At 40.4% G+C, this 15,419-nt stretch overlaps 1 protein-coding gene across 5 annotated transcripts in view; it reads left to right on the top strand.

Annotated features, from left to right (window-relative positions):
• SFXN1 (sideroflexin 1) overlaps positions 1 to 14,874 on the top strand; it is a 52,017-nt gene extending 37,143 nt beyond the window's left edge. For 4 of the 5 annotated variants that reach the window (XM_058440157.1, XM_032158660.2, XM_058440154.1 and 1 more), the window contains 4 exons: positions 1,774 to 1,823; positions 7,117 to 7,166; positions 7,572 to 7,619; positions 11,778 to 14,874. In XM_058440157.1, the coding sequence (XP_058296140.1) occupies positions 1,774 to 1,823; positions 7,117 to 7,166; positions 7,572 to 7,619; positions 11,778 to 11,874 (245 nt within the window). In that variant the 3' untranslated portion in view covers positions 11,875 to 14,874. The remainder of the gene's footprint in view (positions 1 to 1,773; positions 1,824 to 7,116; positions 7,167 to 7,571; positions 7,620 to 11,777) is intronic. The other variant, XM_058440156.1, reaches the window with a different exon arrangement.
• Positions 14,875 to 15,419: the final 545 nt, after the last annotated feature.

The following is a 15,419-nucleotide window of genomic DNA, read 5'->3' on the forward strand; positions in this document are numbered from 1 at the left end:
TCCTGAGACATGGGAAAGCATCCCCTGAGTCCAGGGACCAGCACGTTTATCACTAACCTAAGAGGAGGCTATGGGGCCCACCCCGGTGTGCCTACTGAGCCCTGATTTCCAGATTTGCTGAAATCGAGGTTGCAGCTCCAGCTTCTGCCCTGGGTTTGTTTTGTTGTTGTCGTCGTTGTTTTTGAGACAGGATATTGCCCTGTCCCTCAGGCTGGAGTGCAGTGCTGTGATCATGGCTCACTGCAGCCTCAACTTCCCTGGGCTCACGTGATCCTCCTACCTCAGCCTCCCAAGTAGCTGGGACTACAAGCATGTGCCACCACACCCAGCTGATTTTTATATATTTTGCAGAAACAGGGTTTTGGCATATTGCCCAATCTGTCTAGAACTCCTGGGCTCAAATGATCCACCCACCCCAGCCTCCCAAAATGTGAGGTTTACAATTGTGAACCGCCGTGTCCGGCCCTGGGTTTGCTTTTGATTGTGGTCTTTTCTATTTTGAATTGCCTTACTCCTCTTAGAGTTCAGCCAGCCCAGGCGGACAAATCCATTTCTAGTGATTTGGTTATTTTAAACACTATTTAGTCCCCGGAGAAGAAATACAATCTTTCTGTCCTAGTGCAATTTATAAGAGTAATTGACATATTGAAGTAGTGGATATGACAGTTTAGCCTGATGAAAGTTGTCAGCAAATGAATGAATGCTGTCCACCACATACCCAGTGTTTTACATGCATTATTGTATCCAATTTCCTCCATTTTATAGAAAAAGAAAACAGAAAGCTGAGGCTCAGAGAAGTTAGGTAACTTCTCCAGGGTCACCCAGCTAGCAAGTGGTCTAGCCCAGCGGTCCCAAACCTTTTTAGCACCAGGCACCCATTTCATGGAAGACAATTTTTTCATGGACCAGGGGTCAGGGGGATGGTTTCAGGATGATTCAAGCACATTAAATGTATTATGCACTTTAGTTCTATTATTATTACATTGTAATATATAATGAAATAATTAGACAACTCACCACCATGTCGAATCAGTGGGAGCCCTGAGCTTGTTTTCCTGCAGCTAGGCAGTCCCATCTCGGGGTGATGGGAGACAGTGACAGATCATCAGGCACTAGATTCTCATAAGGAGCGGGCAACCTAGATCCCTTGTATGTGCAGTTCTCAATGGAGTCCAGGCTCCTGTGAGAATGTAATGCAGTGGCTGACCTGACAGGAGGCAAGGCTCAGCCGTAATGCAAGCAATGGGGAGCAACTGTAAATACAGCTAAAGCTTCATTCACTTGCCCGCTGCCTTCCTCCTGCTGTGCGGCCCTATTCCTAACAGGCTACAGATCCGTACCAGTCCATGGCCCAGAGGTTGGGGCCTCTGGTGTAGCCTGTACGGAAGTAGTTTCTGCCTGACTCCAAGGCAGGATTCTTTACACCGTCCTCCCTGCCTTGTGCCCTTTGTTTTATTAATATAGGAAGAAAAAGTTCCTGATATTTTTATTTTTGCCTACTTAAACTTCAAAGTAAAGTTCTTTTCAAGATTATAAAACTTTCTGGCTGGCAGAGGATGTGATATTACTTTTCAAAAATTTAGAAAATCGGAACAGTTTTCAATTTAATGAATTCAAGTGTAATAATTTAAAGAATTGCTACAAACTGTTTTTACTGTGACAGTGGAAATAGCCTAAAAGTTACAGAAGCTTTCTGTCAAATGGTTGAAAAAAAAAAGTAAGCTGAAAATTGGCATTAAATAAAGATTTAAGTGGATCTATCTTTATTTCCAGCCATCCCTCCGTTCATTATGAACACTTTGGAAAAGAAAGCCTTTTTGAAGGTAAGCTGTGGTTCTTTTGTCATTTTCTCAACCCTTTTTATTTCTTTTCAGATTTCAAACTGTACAGACTATTTCCTACCTAAACAGTAAAGAAATTGAAGGCCAGTTTCCTGGGCACTTATGTAAATAAAAAGATGTTCCCAGGAAGATTTTATTTCTAATTTCAGATATTTGAAAAAGCTTTTTGTAAATAAAGACTGCTACTATTGAGAGGTTGTAACTCAGTTACACACACAGTCATCTGTTGGATGCCTGGCTGGGTAAAAATGAAGAGATGATGTGAATTTAGAATGACATGTGTACAAGTCAGTAGTCATCCTATCAGGAATGAAAAAATCATTTGGAGTAGCAGCTTCAGGGGGTCTCAGTTTGGGAACAGTTACCACAGTTCCTCTCAGTGACAAACACTGAACAGAAGACATAGTTGGGCATGTTGCATAAGTTTCTTGCTGTGACAGATGGAAATTTCTGTAGATGTACCCTGGCATTTTCTCATGCGAAGGAGCTGGCAAATGATAAAAGCAGTTAGCCCCATCTTAGCCCACCATTGCTGCATTGTTCCAGGCTGTTACACAATGACAAGATGATTAACTATTGTGTTCTCCCCACTTTCATCTTAAGTTGTGGTTTTTTTAGCTTTGCTTGATATTGTACCCTTTGATCATCATTTGGAAGTGTGCCGCCATGCCTACTTTTCCCACCGAAGCCCCCTACCTGCCCCACTCCCCACGTGGAAGGGCCCACTGGTTTCAGAACCCCATTGTGAAGGTCCAGAGAGATGATCAGGACAGCTCATGCTTAGTCCTGGCACCTCACTGGCTACAGGGGGGCCTGGTTGTAGCTGTACTCCTTCAGACCTCAATGAGAGATACTGCTCTGAAAAAGTAATGGCTAAATACTATTAAGGTACCCATACATACCTACCATTCCCCAAGTTCACGGTTGCTGGTATATGTCAATGTTGCATTTCACCCATGTAGAGAGGACCATAGGACAGAAATGATAGTATAGTCATTGCTAAAATAGACACAGAGGCAGCTTATATTAAAATCCCTACTTTTCCACAATCAAAACACTTTCACACTCTATTGTGAAGGCGGGCTTCACCATGCCTCTTCCGCAAAGGCTGAAGAGGTCACTTCCTTGGCAGCCCATGATGCCCATGCGGTGGTGTTCCCCTTGGTTGGCCTTCCGCTTGTTCCCATTGCCCCAGGGCCAGGTGTGCCTCCTCTGCAAGGAGGTACTTCTCTGGGCTTTTACCTTAGAAATGACCAGACTCCTCCACAAACATGAAACTAATTGAACATTCTGGGCTTTTTTAAACGGTGATGCTTGGGGAGCATTCAGCATGACTCATCCATCCCCCCACGCCTTATCTCTCCCCAAGTGGAGAGCTGGAAAAAAGGCGTCAGCTGTGGGCAGGTGACTCACGGAAATTTTTGCAGTAAACCAAAAAGTTCACCGCCTAAAATCTGGTGCTTCTGTGAACAGTTTTCTTGAAGAATAGTTCCTGTTGTCTCTTTAAACTTGGGTCATTCTTGATGGCACTTTCATTGGGAGTGAAATTGATATGGTTTGGGTCCTATGCTAGTTCTTATTCCTTAAGTTGTAGTTCTTTTATATTCCCTTTTATAAAAGTAGACTGCTGTGTCTACTCAGTAGGCTTTCAGGACTGCTAATTGAATGGGAATGTAACATTTATTTGTTCATTCATGTTTTTTTCAGCAGCCCTTTGCTGAATGCTTGTTTATGCCAAGCAATATAGTAGACAACTAGAGTCCCAGAAAGAGGATATGACCCCTGCTCTCAGGGAGCATGTAGCATGGTATGGGGAAGAGGCGCAAGACACATTGTTAAAATACACAGTGTTTAAAGTTTGGGGCACAGAGGGAGCGCATAGGAGGTATCTTACCCAACTGGTGTAGGTGAGCAGAGACTTCTTTGATGAGGACTGGCTGAGGGCCACATGCTCTACAGAAGCTCGGCAAGTACACAGAGCATGAATTGTTGGAGATTTGTGGATGGTTAGGTTGGCTCGGATGTAGGCAGTGTGTAAGGAATTGACTACACCATATGTAAAAATTAGCTCTCAGTGGTTCATAGAATCTAAATGTAAAAGTCTACAACTATAAAACTTCTAGAAGAAAATACAATAGAACACTAGGGCTAGGCAAAGACTTATTAGACTGCACACAAAAAGCACAGACCATAAAAGAAAAATTGATAAATTGGACTTCATCGGATTTTTAAAATTCTGTTCTTTAAAACAATATGGAAAATGAAAAGAGAAGAAACAGCATGGGAAAAAATGTTTACAAGGCATGTATGTGATAAAGGACTTGTGTCCAGAATACATAAAGGACCCTCAACACTTAAGCTGGGCAAAAGGTTTGAACAGACACTCTACCAAGTACATACAGTTCTCAAGCACCTAAAAAATGCTTAGTATCTTTAGTCGTTGGGAAATCTAAATTAAAACCACAGGAGCTGCCACTAAACGCCTATTAGAATGTCAAAAACTAAAAAGATTGATCATAGCAAGTGTTGGTGAGGAAATGGAAGAACTGAAACCCTCCCCACTGCTGGTAAGAATTAATGTGGTACAGTCATGTGAGAAAATAGTGAGGCAGTTTCTTACAAAGTTAAACAGATGCTGCCCTATGATCCAGCCATTTCCTTCCTAGATCTTTACCTAGGAAAAATAGAAGCACATGTCCATAAAAGACAAATGTTCATAGCAGCTTTATTTGTAATAGCCAAAAACTAGAAACAGCTCAAATGCCAATAAAAGGAAAATGGATAAATAAATACCTTGTGAATACAAGGGAATACTTAGCAATAAAAAGTAACAGACTAGTGCTACACACAACATGAAGGAGTCTCAAAGTAATGACACAAAAGAATAGATACTGTATGTCGAGTCCTAGAAAATGCAAACTAATATCTAGTGACAGAAAGATGAGAGGTTGCCATATAATGGGGTGCAGGGTTTATGGAAGAGGGAGGAACTGCAAAGCGGTACAAGGAGCAAGAAAAACATTCGGGGTGGTGAATAGTTTCATTATTTTGATTGTGCTTATGGCTTCACAGCCACATATGTATGTCAGAACTTACACACATTAAATATGGGCAGTTGTATGTCGATAAAGCTATTAGGAAAAGATCACTGGGGAGAAAGAATTTAGAGTCATTAACTTTTGGGGGGGTTTTTTGCTTTTTTTTTTTTTTTTTTTTTTTTTTGAGACCAAGTCTTGCTCTGTCACCAGGCTGGAGTGCAATGACACAACCTCGGCTCACTGCAAACTCCACCTCCCGGGTTAAAGCGATTCTCCTGCCTCAGCCTCCCGAGTAGCTGGAACTACAGGCATGTACCACCATGCCTAGCTAATTTTTGTGTTTTTAAGAGAGACGGGGTTTCATCATGTTAGCCAGGATGGTCTCGATCTCTTGACCTTGTGATCCGCCTGCCTCAGCCTCCCAAAGTGTTGGGATTACAGGCATGAGCCACCATACCCAGCCTAACTTTTGAGCTTTTTACTTCATTGAATATATATATGTACATATATATATACACACACACACACACACACACACACACACACATATATATGTATTTATATATCTTTTAAACATACAATTACTCTCTTTAATTCGTTTGGACTTTTCATCTAAACATCCTCTGTTTGCACAGTTCTGTTAGGTAAGATATGTTCCTACCCTGAGAAATGTTGTGAATATCTAGTGAAACACCAAACATCCTCAGCTGACTAATGTAGTATCAGACTCTAGTTGTGAGGTAGGGGCGAATAAGGCAGGATGGGGTGCTGGGGTAGGAGCTGGAAGAAGACATGGCATCAGGTTGGGTTTTGCAGGATACTGAAATTGTCTAGGAGCCTTGTCTGTGTGAGGAGCCTTTCCATCAAAACCCTCTGCATGAGCCACAGTCAGCACGTAGTTTGCACATGCCCACCTCCAAGGTGGCACACAGCTGCTTTTGGGTAACAGGTTAGCCCAGTTTGCTGCAGACCAGAGTCTACTTACAATGAGGAGGCTGCTCTCACAGGGTCAAGTTCATCCATGTGCAGGCTCTCACTAAGTACTATGTTTACTCTCCCATCACCAAATCTGTCCCGGCCCAGATGTCACCTGGCTAGGAAGTGCTGGGGAGTATTTAGCATCTCCTTATGACAATCCTTCATCATCAAACAGAGACAGTTGCCAAAGATAGTGTTTTCCTTTTCATTCTATCTTTTGAGGAGAGGGGCCTCTCTGTGTAACCTGTGAGGACCAGTTTCCTTGATGATGCTTCTCCCTTCCTCTCTAATGCATCCCTTTCCCCTCTTATGCCAACCCTCCTGATGAACCTTTTCTCCAGAGTAGTCTCTTTGGGGACAAGGGTACGCCTCCCGTGCACGTTGTCTTCTAACAGCTTGTGTTGACTCCTCACTAAGCTGGCTGATTTCATTACAACCAGCTCACACCTTGGTTGCAGTGATTTCTGTGGCCTTATTTATATAACCATATATCTCATCACTCTTTATATTGTGTATTTAAGTACCACTCCATTTTTAAAACTAAAAATCTAACAGCGTTTATTCTCCAGAAGACCAACCAACTTGTTCATTTCCATTAAAAAAAAAAGTGTGACTAGCAAGAATGTTTTATGCCAGAAATAGTTTTAACCATACTGACAGCAACTAAAACCAAGAAAGACAAGGTACAAAGTAGGGTGAGGGATGGTAAGCATTTGTTGGGTTTCTGATATGTTCCAGCCACCATACTAGGTGCTTTATGAATGTGATCTGGCATATCTTCATCCACACACTTTTAGGAAGCTGTTAATGATGTTCATTTTGTACCATAACAAGGAAACGGAAGCTTGGAGAGGCTAGGCTCTGCCTGTGGTTCCCCACAGTCGGGAACTAACCGGAAGGGTGGAGACTTGAGACCTTGGCACCAGGCTATCCTACCTCCCCAGCCAGGGGATTCATTAGAATTAAATGGCAGCTACTTCTCCACCTCCATTATATACCCAAGCAGTGCTCAGATTAAATGGGCGACTGGGGTAAAAAATAGAAGCTACTTGATCTTTGCGTGTGTGCTGATTTACAGATCAAAGAAGGCTACAGGAAGTTAGGCTAACACCCTTGTTGCAGCATTTCCCCCAAATTTCACTAACCACATTCTATCTGGATCTTGAAATGTGGTGAGAGGTTCCTTCCAGTTAATCAGAAGAAATTGCCTCCAAGACCCTGTATAAAAAGTATTCAAAGTCATTTATTTCTCAACACAGAGGTTCCCATGGATGAGTGCACCCATTCAAGTTGGGTTAGTTGGCTTCTGGTGAGTAGAAATTACTTTTACATAATTAATTTCTTTTTAAAATATAAATACACAGCGTATGAAAGGTGACTGGGTAATATGGGATATAAATTTTGAAAATGAGGCCATCTCAGAACGTCTGGAATGCATGGCCCCAAATAATTAAATAGAAGTAAACTGTCTTTAGAGAAACCTACAACATGGGGGGCTATTCGTGTGATTCTTTTTTAAATTGTTATCTCTGTGACTTTTTCATTATTTTGGCAATCCTAGGTAATAAAACTTACACAAACAGGACTTATTTTTGTTAGACAACACAGAACGTAATGCTCTGAAGAAAGAAGGGATTGTTATAAAAGTAAAATAGAAAAATAAGCTGAAAAATTAACCATTTAAAATGGTCTTTTTTTTTGTTTTTTTTTTAAGTTTGGTGTTTGCTACACCCCTGTGTTGTGCCCTGTTTCCTCAGAAAAGGTATGTATTTGTTATTCTTCAGAATAATCATGAGTTTTAATCCTAAAAACCAATTGAAGGCACAGGTGCCATTATTCCATTTCATTGGCAGGGAAGTTGAGACTCAAAAGATACTGAAGCCAGGATCCCTTAAAAGGAAGGGATGGAGGCAGAAATCAAACCCACATCTGTCTAATTTCAGATGTACCCAGCTCTTTTCTACCCCCTTCCATTAAATTTGAAAATGCTTTATTCTTTTGTAAGAATCAGATTAACTCATGCAAATTTGCTTTTATGAAAATTTAAAATATGGTCCAATCCACGGGCAAATGCCTCTGTAATACAGATATGATAGGATGCAAGTTCCACCTCCAGGGACAGCAATTATATGCACTTAGCTTAGGTGGTTGGTATATTTGCTTCCCTTCTTCCCACTTACTTTTTTGCCTTAAAAGCTTTCTTGTGCATGCCTTTCATCGCAAACTGCCCTTGAATCCCGCTTTTGATGTGAGAACAGGACTAACTGGCATTAAATCGGCATTTCCTACATCAGGTCTCCAGCCTGCTCTTGACCTGACACCAACACACAAAGCGGCGGCATTTTGTTGTCTGTCATTTTCTGTAAGTGTTACCAGGTCCCCTTTGCCTTGGTAATACCCTCTCCTTTGTGGGCCAGTAGGTCCCGAACATACGGTCTTTAATCCCCTAGCCTTGCAGAGTTGGTTTTGGATGAGGTGTTCTGTTCTAGAACAGTGCTGTCAGATCCCTCTACCTGATCTTGAACTCCACCTTGTATCTGCTCTCCCACTCTGTCTCCAACCCTGCTGTTCTTGAATAGAAATTTAAGCCTCATGGACGGGAGCCCTTCATCACCTTGGGGCCTACTGAGGAGCCCGCCTTGAAGAGGGCAGGACCTTCAGAACTTGCTCTGGGAGCCTGATTCAGATGAATTTCCTCATCTCTACAGTGGGATAATGATACCTGTTTAATTGTACAAACCCCAGAGTCTCGGGGCTCAACCTGAGAAGGTCCATTTCTGTAGTATGTGGCTTATGAACACTGGTGTTCAGCAGCTGACCTTGATTTAGCAATTTAGACTTTGAGCACATAAAATGCCAAGGGGTGTGCCTGATACCAAGGAAACACCTAAGAAATGTAGCTGTAATTATTTTCAGATTGAAAGGATTTTAGATTTGAAAACCTGTAGAGAAACTTTCTACTTTGGCCTTGATTTTCTTTGAGTGCTGCGAGAAAAAAAATATAGTCTAACATTTACTTTTTATGATTCATTTAAACTCTAGGGGTAGAAATGAAAAGCTTTCTGTAACTACTAGTGTCCTTAGGTCAAGGCCCTCAGAAAGCATGTGGTTTTACATTTGGGAAACCAATCCTCTTTTGTTTCACTGTATTTTAAAATAGCTTCTCACTCTGCTTTGTTGTTTACACATTGTTTGTATGTTTGACTTCTTGAGGTCTCTGGCTCCTCAGTTTTTCCTTGGCTCGTAACATAGTATCCTCATTGATCCAAGCATGCCCCTGTTTTGCTTATTTTTATTTTACTTATACTAATAATATAATTAATATCCACAAATTCAGTGCCCAATGAGGCAGGAGAAGTGCTCGAACCCAGTAGGCAGAGGCTGTGGTGAGCCAAGATCACGCTACCGCATTCCAGCCTGGGCAACAGTGCGAGATTCCGTCTCAAAAAAAAAAAAAAAAAAAAAAATATATATATATATACACAATAAGTTACATCTTATAGGCTCCTCCCAACCTGTGTCCCTGCCTCCCCTGCAGATTTAACCACTATGCTGAATTTCATGCTCTTGCAGTTTATATTTGTGTATATATCTTTGTCTTAGGAACTTTTTAGACAAGGGTGTCACACTGTCATAAGATGTATAGTCTTCTAGTACTTGTTCTTTTTATTCAGTATCAGAACTAAGATTCATCTACATTATTGCATGTACCTATAGTCCATTCATTGTTATTGTTGTATAATAGTGCATTGTATGAATGCACCACAGTTTCCCGTCTCCTATGTGAACAAGTGATAATGAAAACATTCTTTATTAACATTTTTGAGAAGCAGCAAATGTGTTGCTTTGAGAGATATTTATAGCTTTAAATGTTTATATGTGAAGAATAGGTGAAAATCAATGCACTAAATGTCCCAACTTAAAAAAAAAAAGCACAAAAGAATAAACATCAGAAAAGAAGGAAGGAAGGAAATTAAGATCAGAAATCAATAAAATAAATAACAGAGTAGAGGATCAACAAAGTGAAAACTTGATTCTTTGAAAATAGAAACAAAATAGACAGTTGTCTGGTGAGATTAATCAAAACAAAAAGAAAGAGAAAAGCACAAATAATATGAATGAAAAAGAGGTATAACTGTAGATTCAGCAGTGATTAAAAATAATATCAACATTATACCAACAGATTTGAAAACAGGCAAAATAGACAAATTTCTGGAAAAAATATTAGCAAAGCTGAAAAATTAGAAAGTCAGAATAGGCCAGATAGTCATTAAGGAAGCTGAAGCAGCATTTAATCTTCCTCCTACAAAGAAAACACAAGAAACAGGTAGTTTTACAGGTAAGTTTCTCCCAACTGTCAAGAAACAGATTATTCCAATTTTAAACAAACTCCCCTGGAAGATAAAAAAGAGAATGTTCCCCATCATCCACCAAGGTTTGAATAACTTTAATTCCAAGATCAGACTTGGGCCTTTAACATACATTCATAGTAATTACAGATACTTAGGGATCAATGGCAAAACAGAAAGACCAAGAGGTGGCGTAACAGGGCTTTGGGATCAAGAAAGATCTGCCTTCAACATCCCAGTTGCACCTCAGGTTTCCTTATCTGTGCAATTATAATACTGGACTTCTAGAGTTTTCATAAGGATTAAAATGCATAATGTCTGGCCCAGCAAATGAGCAATAAGTCATAGCCATTATCATTACCATCATCAGTGTCATCATCATCGTTTAAAATTACTCAAAGGCCCATTACATAAACAATAGCCATCATGGGATTTTTTTTCCTACCTGTTTTCTATATTCATAATTTTTAATATTTGTTTTGCATATTTTAAATATAAACTTATATCCTGACTTTTAACCTTACAGCCTATCACATGTCAACTATATTAATCAATTTTTTGATTGTTTTTTAGAGGCAGGGTCTCACTCTCTTGCCCAGGCTGGAGTGCAGTGGCACAGTCATAACTCACCACAGCCTTGAACTTCTGGGCTCAAGCAATCCTCATGCCTCAGCATCCTGAGTAGCTGGGGCCACAGGCATACACCAACACACCTGTCTTATTTTTTATTTTTATAGATAGAAAAATTTGGGTCTCACTAGGTTGCCCAGGCTGGTCTCAAACTCCTGGCCTCAAGAAATCCTCCTGCTTCAGCCTCACAAAGCTCTGAGATTACAGGTGTGAGCCACTGCGCCCAGCCTCAGATACTTTTTTTAAACTAATTACATATCAAAATATTAGCAGTTTTTCTGGTAGGTATTCTGGACAATTTTTCTTTATACTTTAATGAGTGTGTGTTTCTCTTAAAGAAGCTTTAATATATATACACCCATAATACCTTCAAATACGTTTTTAATCACTTAAATACTAACAGTGGTTATCTCTCAGTGGAATTATGAATGTTTTGGGGGGGTTTTTTGTACATTTTAGTATTTTCTGAAATTTTTTTAATAAGTATGTATTATATACAGTAAATGAAAGCACATTAATGTAGGCAAATTATCAATGTTATTTCACTGACTGCATATCTCTTTTTTTATCAATGGTGAACATTGCAAATGATTGATACGTTTTTCTTAGGAAGTGGCATTGCCACAAATGGTTTTTCCAACACCAGCAGGGTCTGAGAGTGTCATCACCATACACTCTTGCCAGCAATAAGAGATTTCACCTTTTAATAATATGAGAGGGAAAAGTTGGGTGTTGGATTCTCCAATGCATTTCTTTCATTATGAGTGACATTTTTCTGAAAGGAACATGATCTCATTTTCTAGCTGCATGAAGCATTTCTCCAACAAGACCCACTGTACCAGTCCTGGGATCTCCACACCCGTGCCTTCTCCCTGCACTTTCTAGGTCCTGATTCTCACCTCTGTCTGTGTAATAACCCTGTCATTTCTCCCTTATCCCAGTTCCATGTCTGTGACAAGCTTGGAGGCCGAGTTGCAAGCTAAGATCCAAGAGAGCCACCCTGAATTGCGACGTGTGTACTTTAATAAGGGACTGTAAAGCAGGGAGGAGACCTCTGCAGCTCATTCTGCCACTGCAAAGCTGGTGTAGCCTTGCTGGTGAGAAAAATCCTGTTCACCCTGGGTTCTCCCAGTTACAGAAACCTTTTAAAGATCCACATTAGCCTTTTAGAATAAAGCTGCTACTTTAACAGAGCACCTGGCGTGGGCCAAGTGCCTGATACTTCCTTACATGGAATCACGTTATGATTTATAGAAATACCCTTCTTGTAGCTTTTATAGTCATTGTTTTTCAAAGACAATATACCAGCCCTCACCCCGAGTTTTAAAAAAAGCACTGGTAGACATAGAATAGGTGCTCAGTATATGGTCAGTAAATGTTCTATTGATTATCAATCCGCGAAAAGAGAAATCTGTTTAAAATACTGAATTTTCATCTCACTCCCATTGCAAATCAAGGAGATCTCAGCAGTGAACTGGGAAAATACAAAAGCTCTGGGCTAATCTATAAAAACTTACCCCAAAATATTAAGAGCAGTTTGCTTCTAGTTTGGGGACTGTGCTGCCCCAATGAAGGTGATGAAGTTTTTGTATTTGGAGGGTAAAAGCTCCTTCACACCCCTTCCAAAAGTCAGTCACAGACCTCTGCAACATGCCTTCCCCACTGGGTCATTATATACATTCAGATTGTGGGTGGATTGCCTTGGTTGACTTTTAATTTACTGTTTCATGTTCTCATAAAGATGATAATCTTACCTTGCAGTTATTGACTTTATATTCAGTTATTTACATCAAATAATGAAATAACTGAAATGTACAAATGTCAAATTTTGGAAGTATATTCAATACCAATGCTGTATGAGTGGGCTGAATCCAGTTCATTGGTTTTTTTGGTAAGAAGTGAGACTACAGTTCCAGCTGCCTACATGTCTTTTCTTGTCATCCTTATAGATCTCTTTGGCTTTCAAAGATACAGCGATAATATGTATATGAATCAGTCACAGTGAATTTTACTTGAATATTGTATGTTGCATTCCACTTCATTTGAAAATAATGAAACCATGTACCACTGTTTACATCATCTGTAGTGACTTCACAGATAATATATTTAATATAACAGATTATGTTTCAAGTCTGTAGATGTTTAACGTCATAGACAGTCGGCCCTCTGTATCTGTGAGCTCTACATCTGTGAATTCAACCAAGTTTGGATGGAAAATATTTTTTAAAAAGATAAAAAATAGCCGGGCTCAGTGGCTCACGCTTGTAATCCCAGCACTTTGGGAGGCCGAGGCGGGCGGATCACGAGGTCAGGAGATCGAGACCACGGCGAAACCCCATCTCTACTAAAAATACAAAAAATTAGCCGGGCATGGTGGCGGGCGCCTGTAGTCCCAGCTACTTGGAGAGGCTGAGGCAGGAGAATGGCGTGAACCCGGGAGGCGGAGCTTGCAGTGAGCTGAGATCGCGCCACTGCACTCCAGCCTGGGTGCCTGGGTGACAGAGCGAGACTCCGTCTCAAAAACAAAACAAAAAAAAAAGATTAAAAAATATACATAACAATGAAAAATAATACAAATTTTAAAACCAATACAGTATAACAACTATTTACATAGTGCTTACATTGAATTAGGTGTTATAAGCAATCTAGAGATGATTTAGCAAGTATACAGGAGGATGTGCCTAGGTTATATGCAAATACTGTGCCATTTCATATCAGGAACTTGAGCATCTGCAGATACTGGTATCAGAGGGCGGTCCTGGAACCAAGCACCCACGGATACTGAGGGGTGACGTTTCATGAAGTGTAGATCATTGTAGTCAGATTGTAAGTGAAAAAAATATAGAAACTATTTAGTTTTGGCAGATTTTTTTTCTGACAATGTGACCAGACTGAATTTCCTCATAAAGAAAAAATGGCGTGCCTTGTGTCTGTGTTTCTCTTTTCTCTGAAAGGATTAATAGATCTGAAGCTTTGGGCCACTCGGAGCCTTCCTTGATGCCGCCAGAATCTTCTCATTTAGATTTTCTGTCTTAAACCATTGGAAGCAAAACGGTTTTCCCGTGACATTCTGGCCTTGGACAGATTCTGTTGTCCTCGACGCGTCTCTTTATAAAGTGGTAAAAGCCTGAAATTCAGGGCAGATCTCCATGAGATGCTGAAGGGCTCTTTTCATAAGAAGCTAAGGCACTGCTGCCTGCCCCAGGTGTCCCGCTCCTCTCAGAGTCCTCCCCCTTCCAGGTAATCTGTAGCTCCGTTTCAGAATGTTAACCTCCGGTGAAGAACTAATGACAAACTAACCAAAATTTTACACACTCCGGTTATGTGTGTTAAAGGTTATAAAAGGAATGGCCGGGTGCGGTGGCTCACCCCTGTAATCTCAGCACTTTAGGAGGCCGAGGCGGGTGGATCACCTGAGGTCAGGAGTTTGAGACCAGCCTGGCCAACATGGAGAAACCCCGTCTCTACTAAAAATACAAAAAATTAGCCAGGCTTGGTGGCGCGTGCCTGTAATCCCAGCTACTTGGGAGGCTGAGGCAGGAGAATGGCTTGAACCCGGGAGGTGGAGGTTGCAGTGAGCGGAGATCGCACCATTGCACTCCAGCCTGGGCAACAAAAGCAAAACTCCATCTCAAAAAAAAAAAAAGATTATAAAAGGGATGATGAACATGGAGCTGCATCTTTTTAAACGTTGTTTTTTGATGCTTCAGACTCTTAATGCTTTTATATAAAGCTATCAACTGTGTATGTTAATCACGGTTTATAACAAAGAACAAATAAACCAAGATTGGCAATCTTTCCCAATCTTTTAGAAATACCTTTTCTGTAGAAAAAAATCCACATGAAGTGCAATAAGCTTGTAAAGCTAAGTAGTTATTAATATTTCTATTAACATGATATAAAGGATTATGATTGTAAGTGTTTACTGACTGGCAGTTTTTATTTCAGTATTAGCACAGCGTCTTGCCAGTGTTGGAGGCCATGTATTATTTCAGTTCAACTGGATGAAATGTTAAATAAACTCACAATGAAAATAAATTCTCTCTTTTATTTGTACATAAAGGATAAAGCAGTTTGTATGTTACAATTGATGGTACTTTTCATTCAAATTTAATACCTACAGTACCATCAGCAACTCCTAATGAAAAGATATTTTTGTATTATGCCTTTAACAAGAAATATATTTCTATTTTGGGCTACCAGTCTTCCACCTTTTTGAACCTCATATACATAGAGGCACACTCACCCACCCCCCAAACCCCTATGACAGTGTGATTCCAGGAATATTAATGATAGGCGTGGGGGATGGATTTCGGCTTTAAACGTTGATGGCCAACACCACTGCACATGACGGTGACGTAAACTTGCTTCTATATTATTGATCTGATTCTAACCTGAAACTGGCATTTACTAACAGAGAAAGTCTAAATGAACCTAAGTTTGAGGAGTGCCTTAATAAAAGACTTGATACAGAGCTGAGCATTTTAACTTCCTTGGCCATGTTTCTGCATTTGTTTTGCTACAGTAACTCTGTTGTCACTGAAATTATTTAAATATATGCAAGAGCGTGGGTCTAGAAGTCA

The sequence above is a fragment of the Hylobates moloch genome, unplaced genomic scaffold (genome assembly GCF_009828535.3).
Source record: "Hylobates moloch isolate HMO894 unplaced genomic scaffold, HMol_V3 SCAFFOLD_6, whole genome shotgun sequence".
Classification (NCBI taxonomy): domain Eukaryota; kingdom Metazoa; phylum Chordata; class Mammalia; order Primates; family Hylobatidae; genus Hylobates; species Hylobates moloch.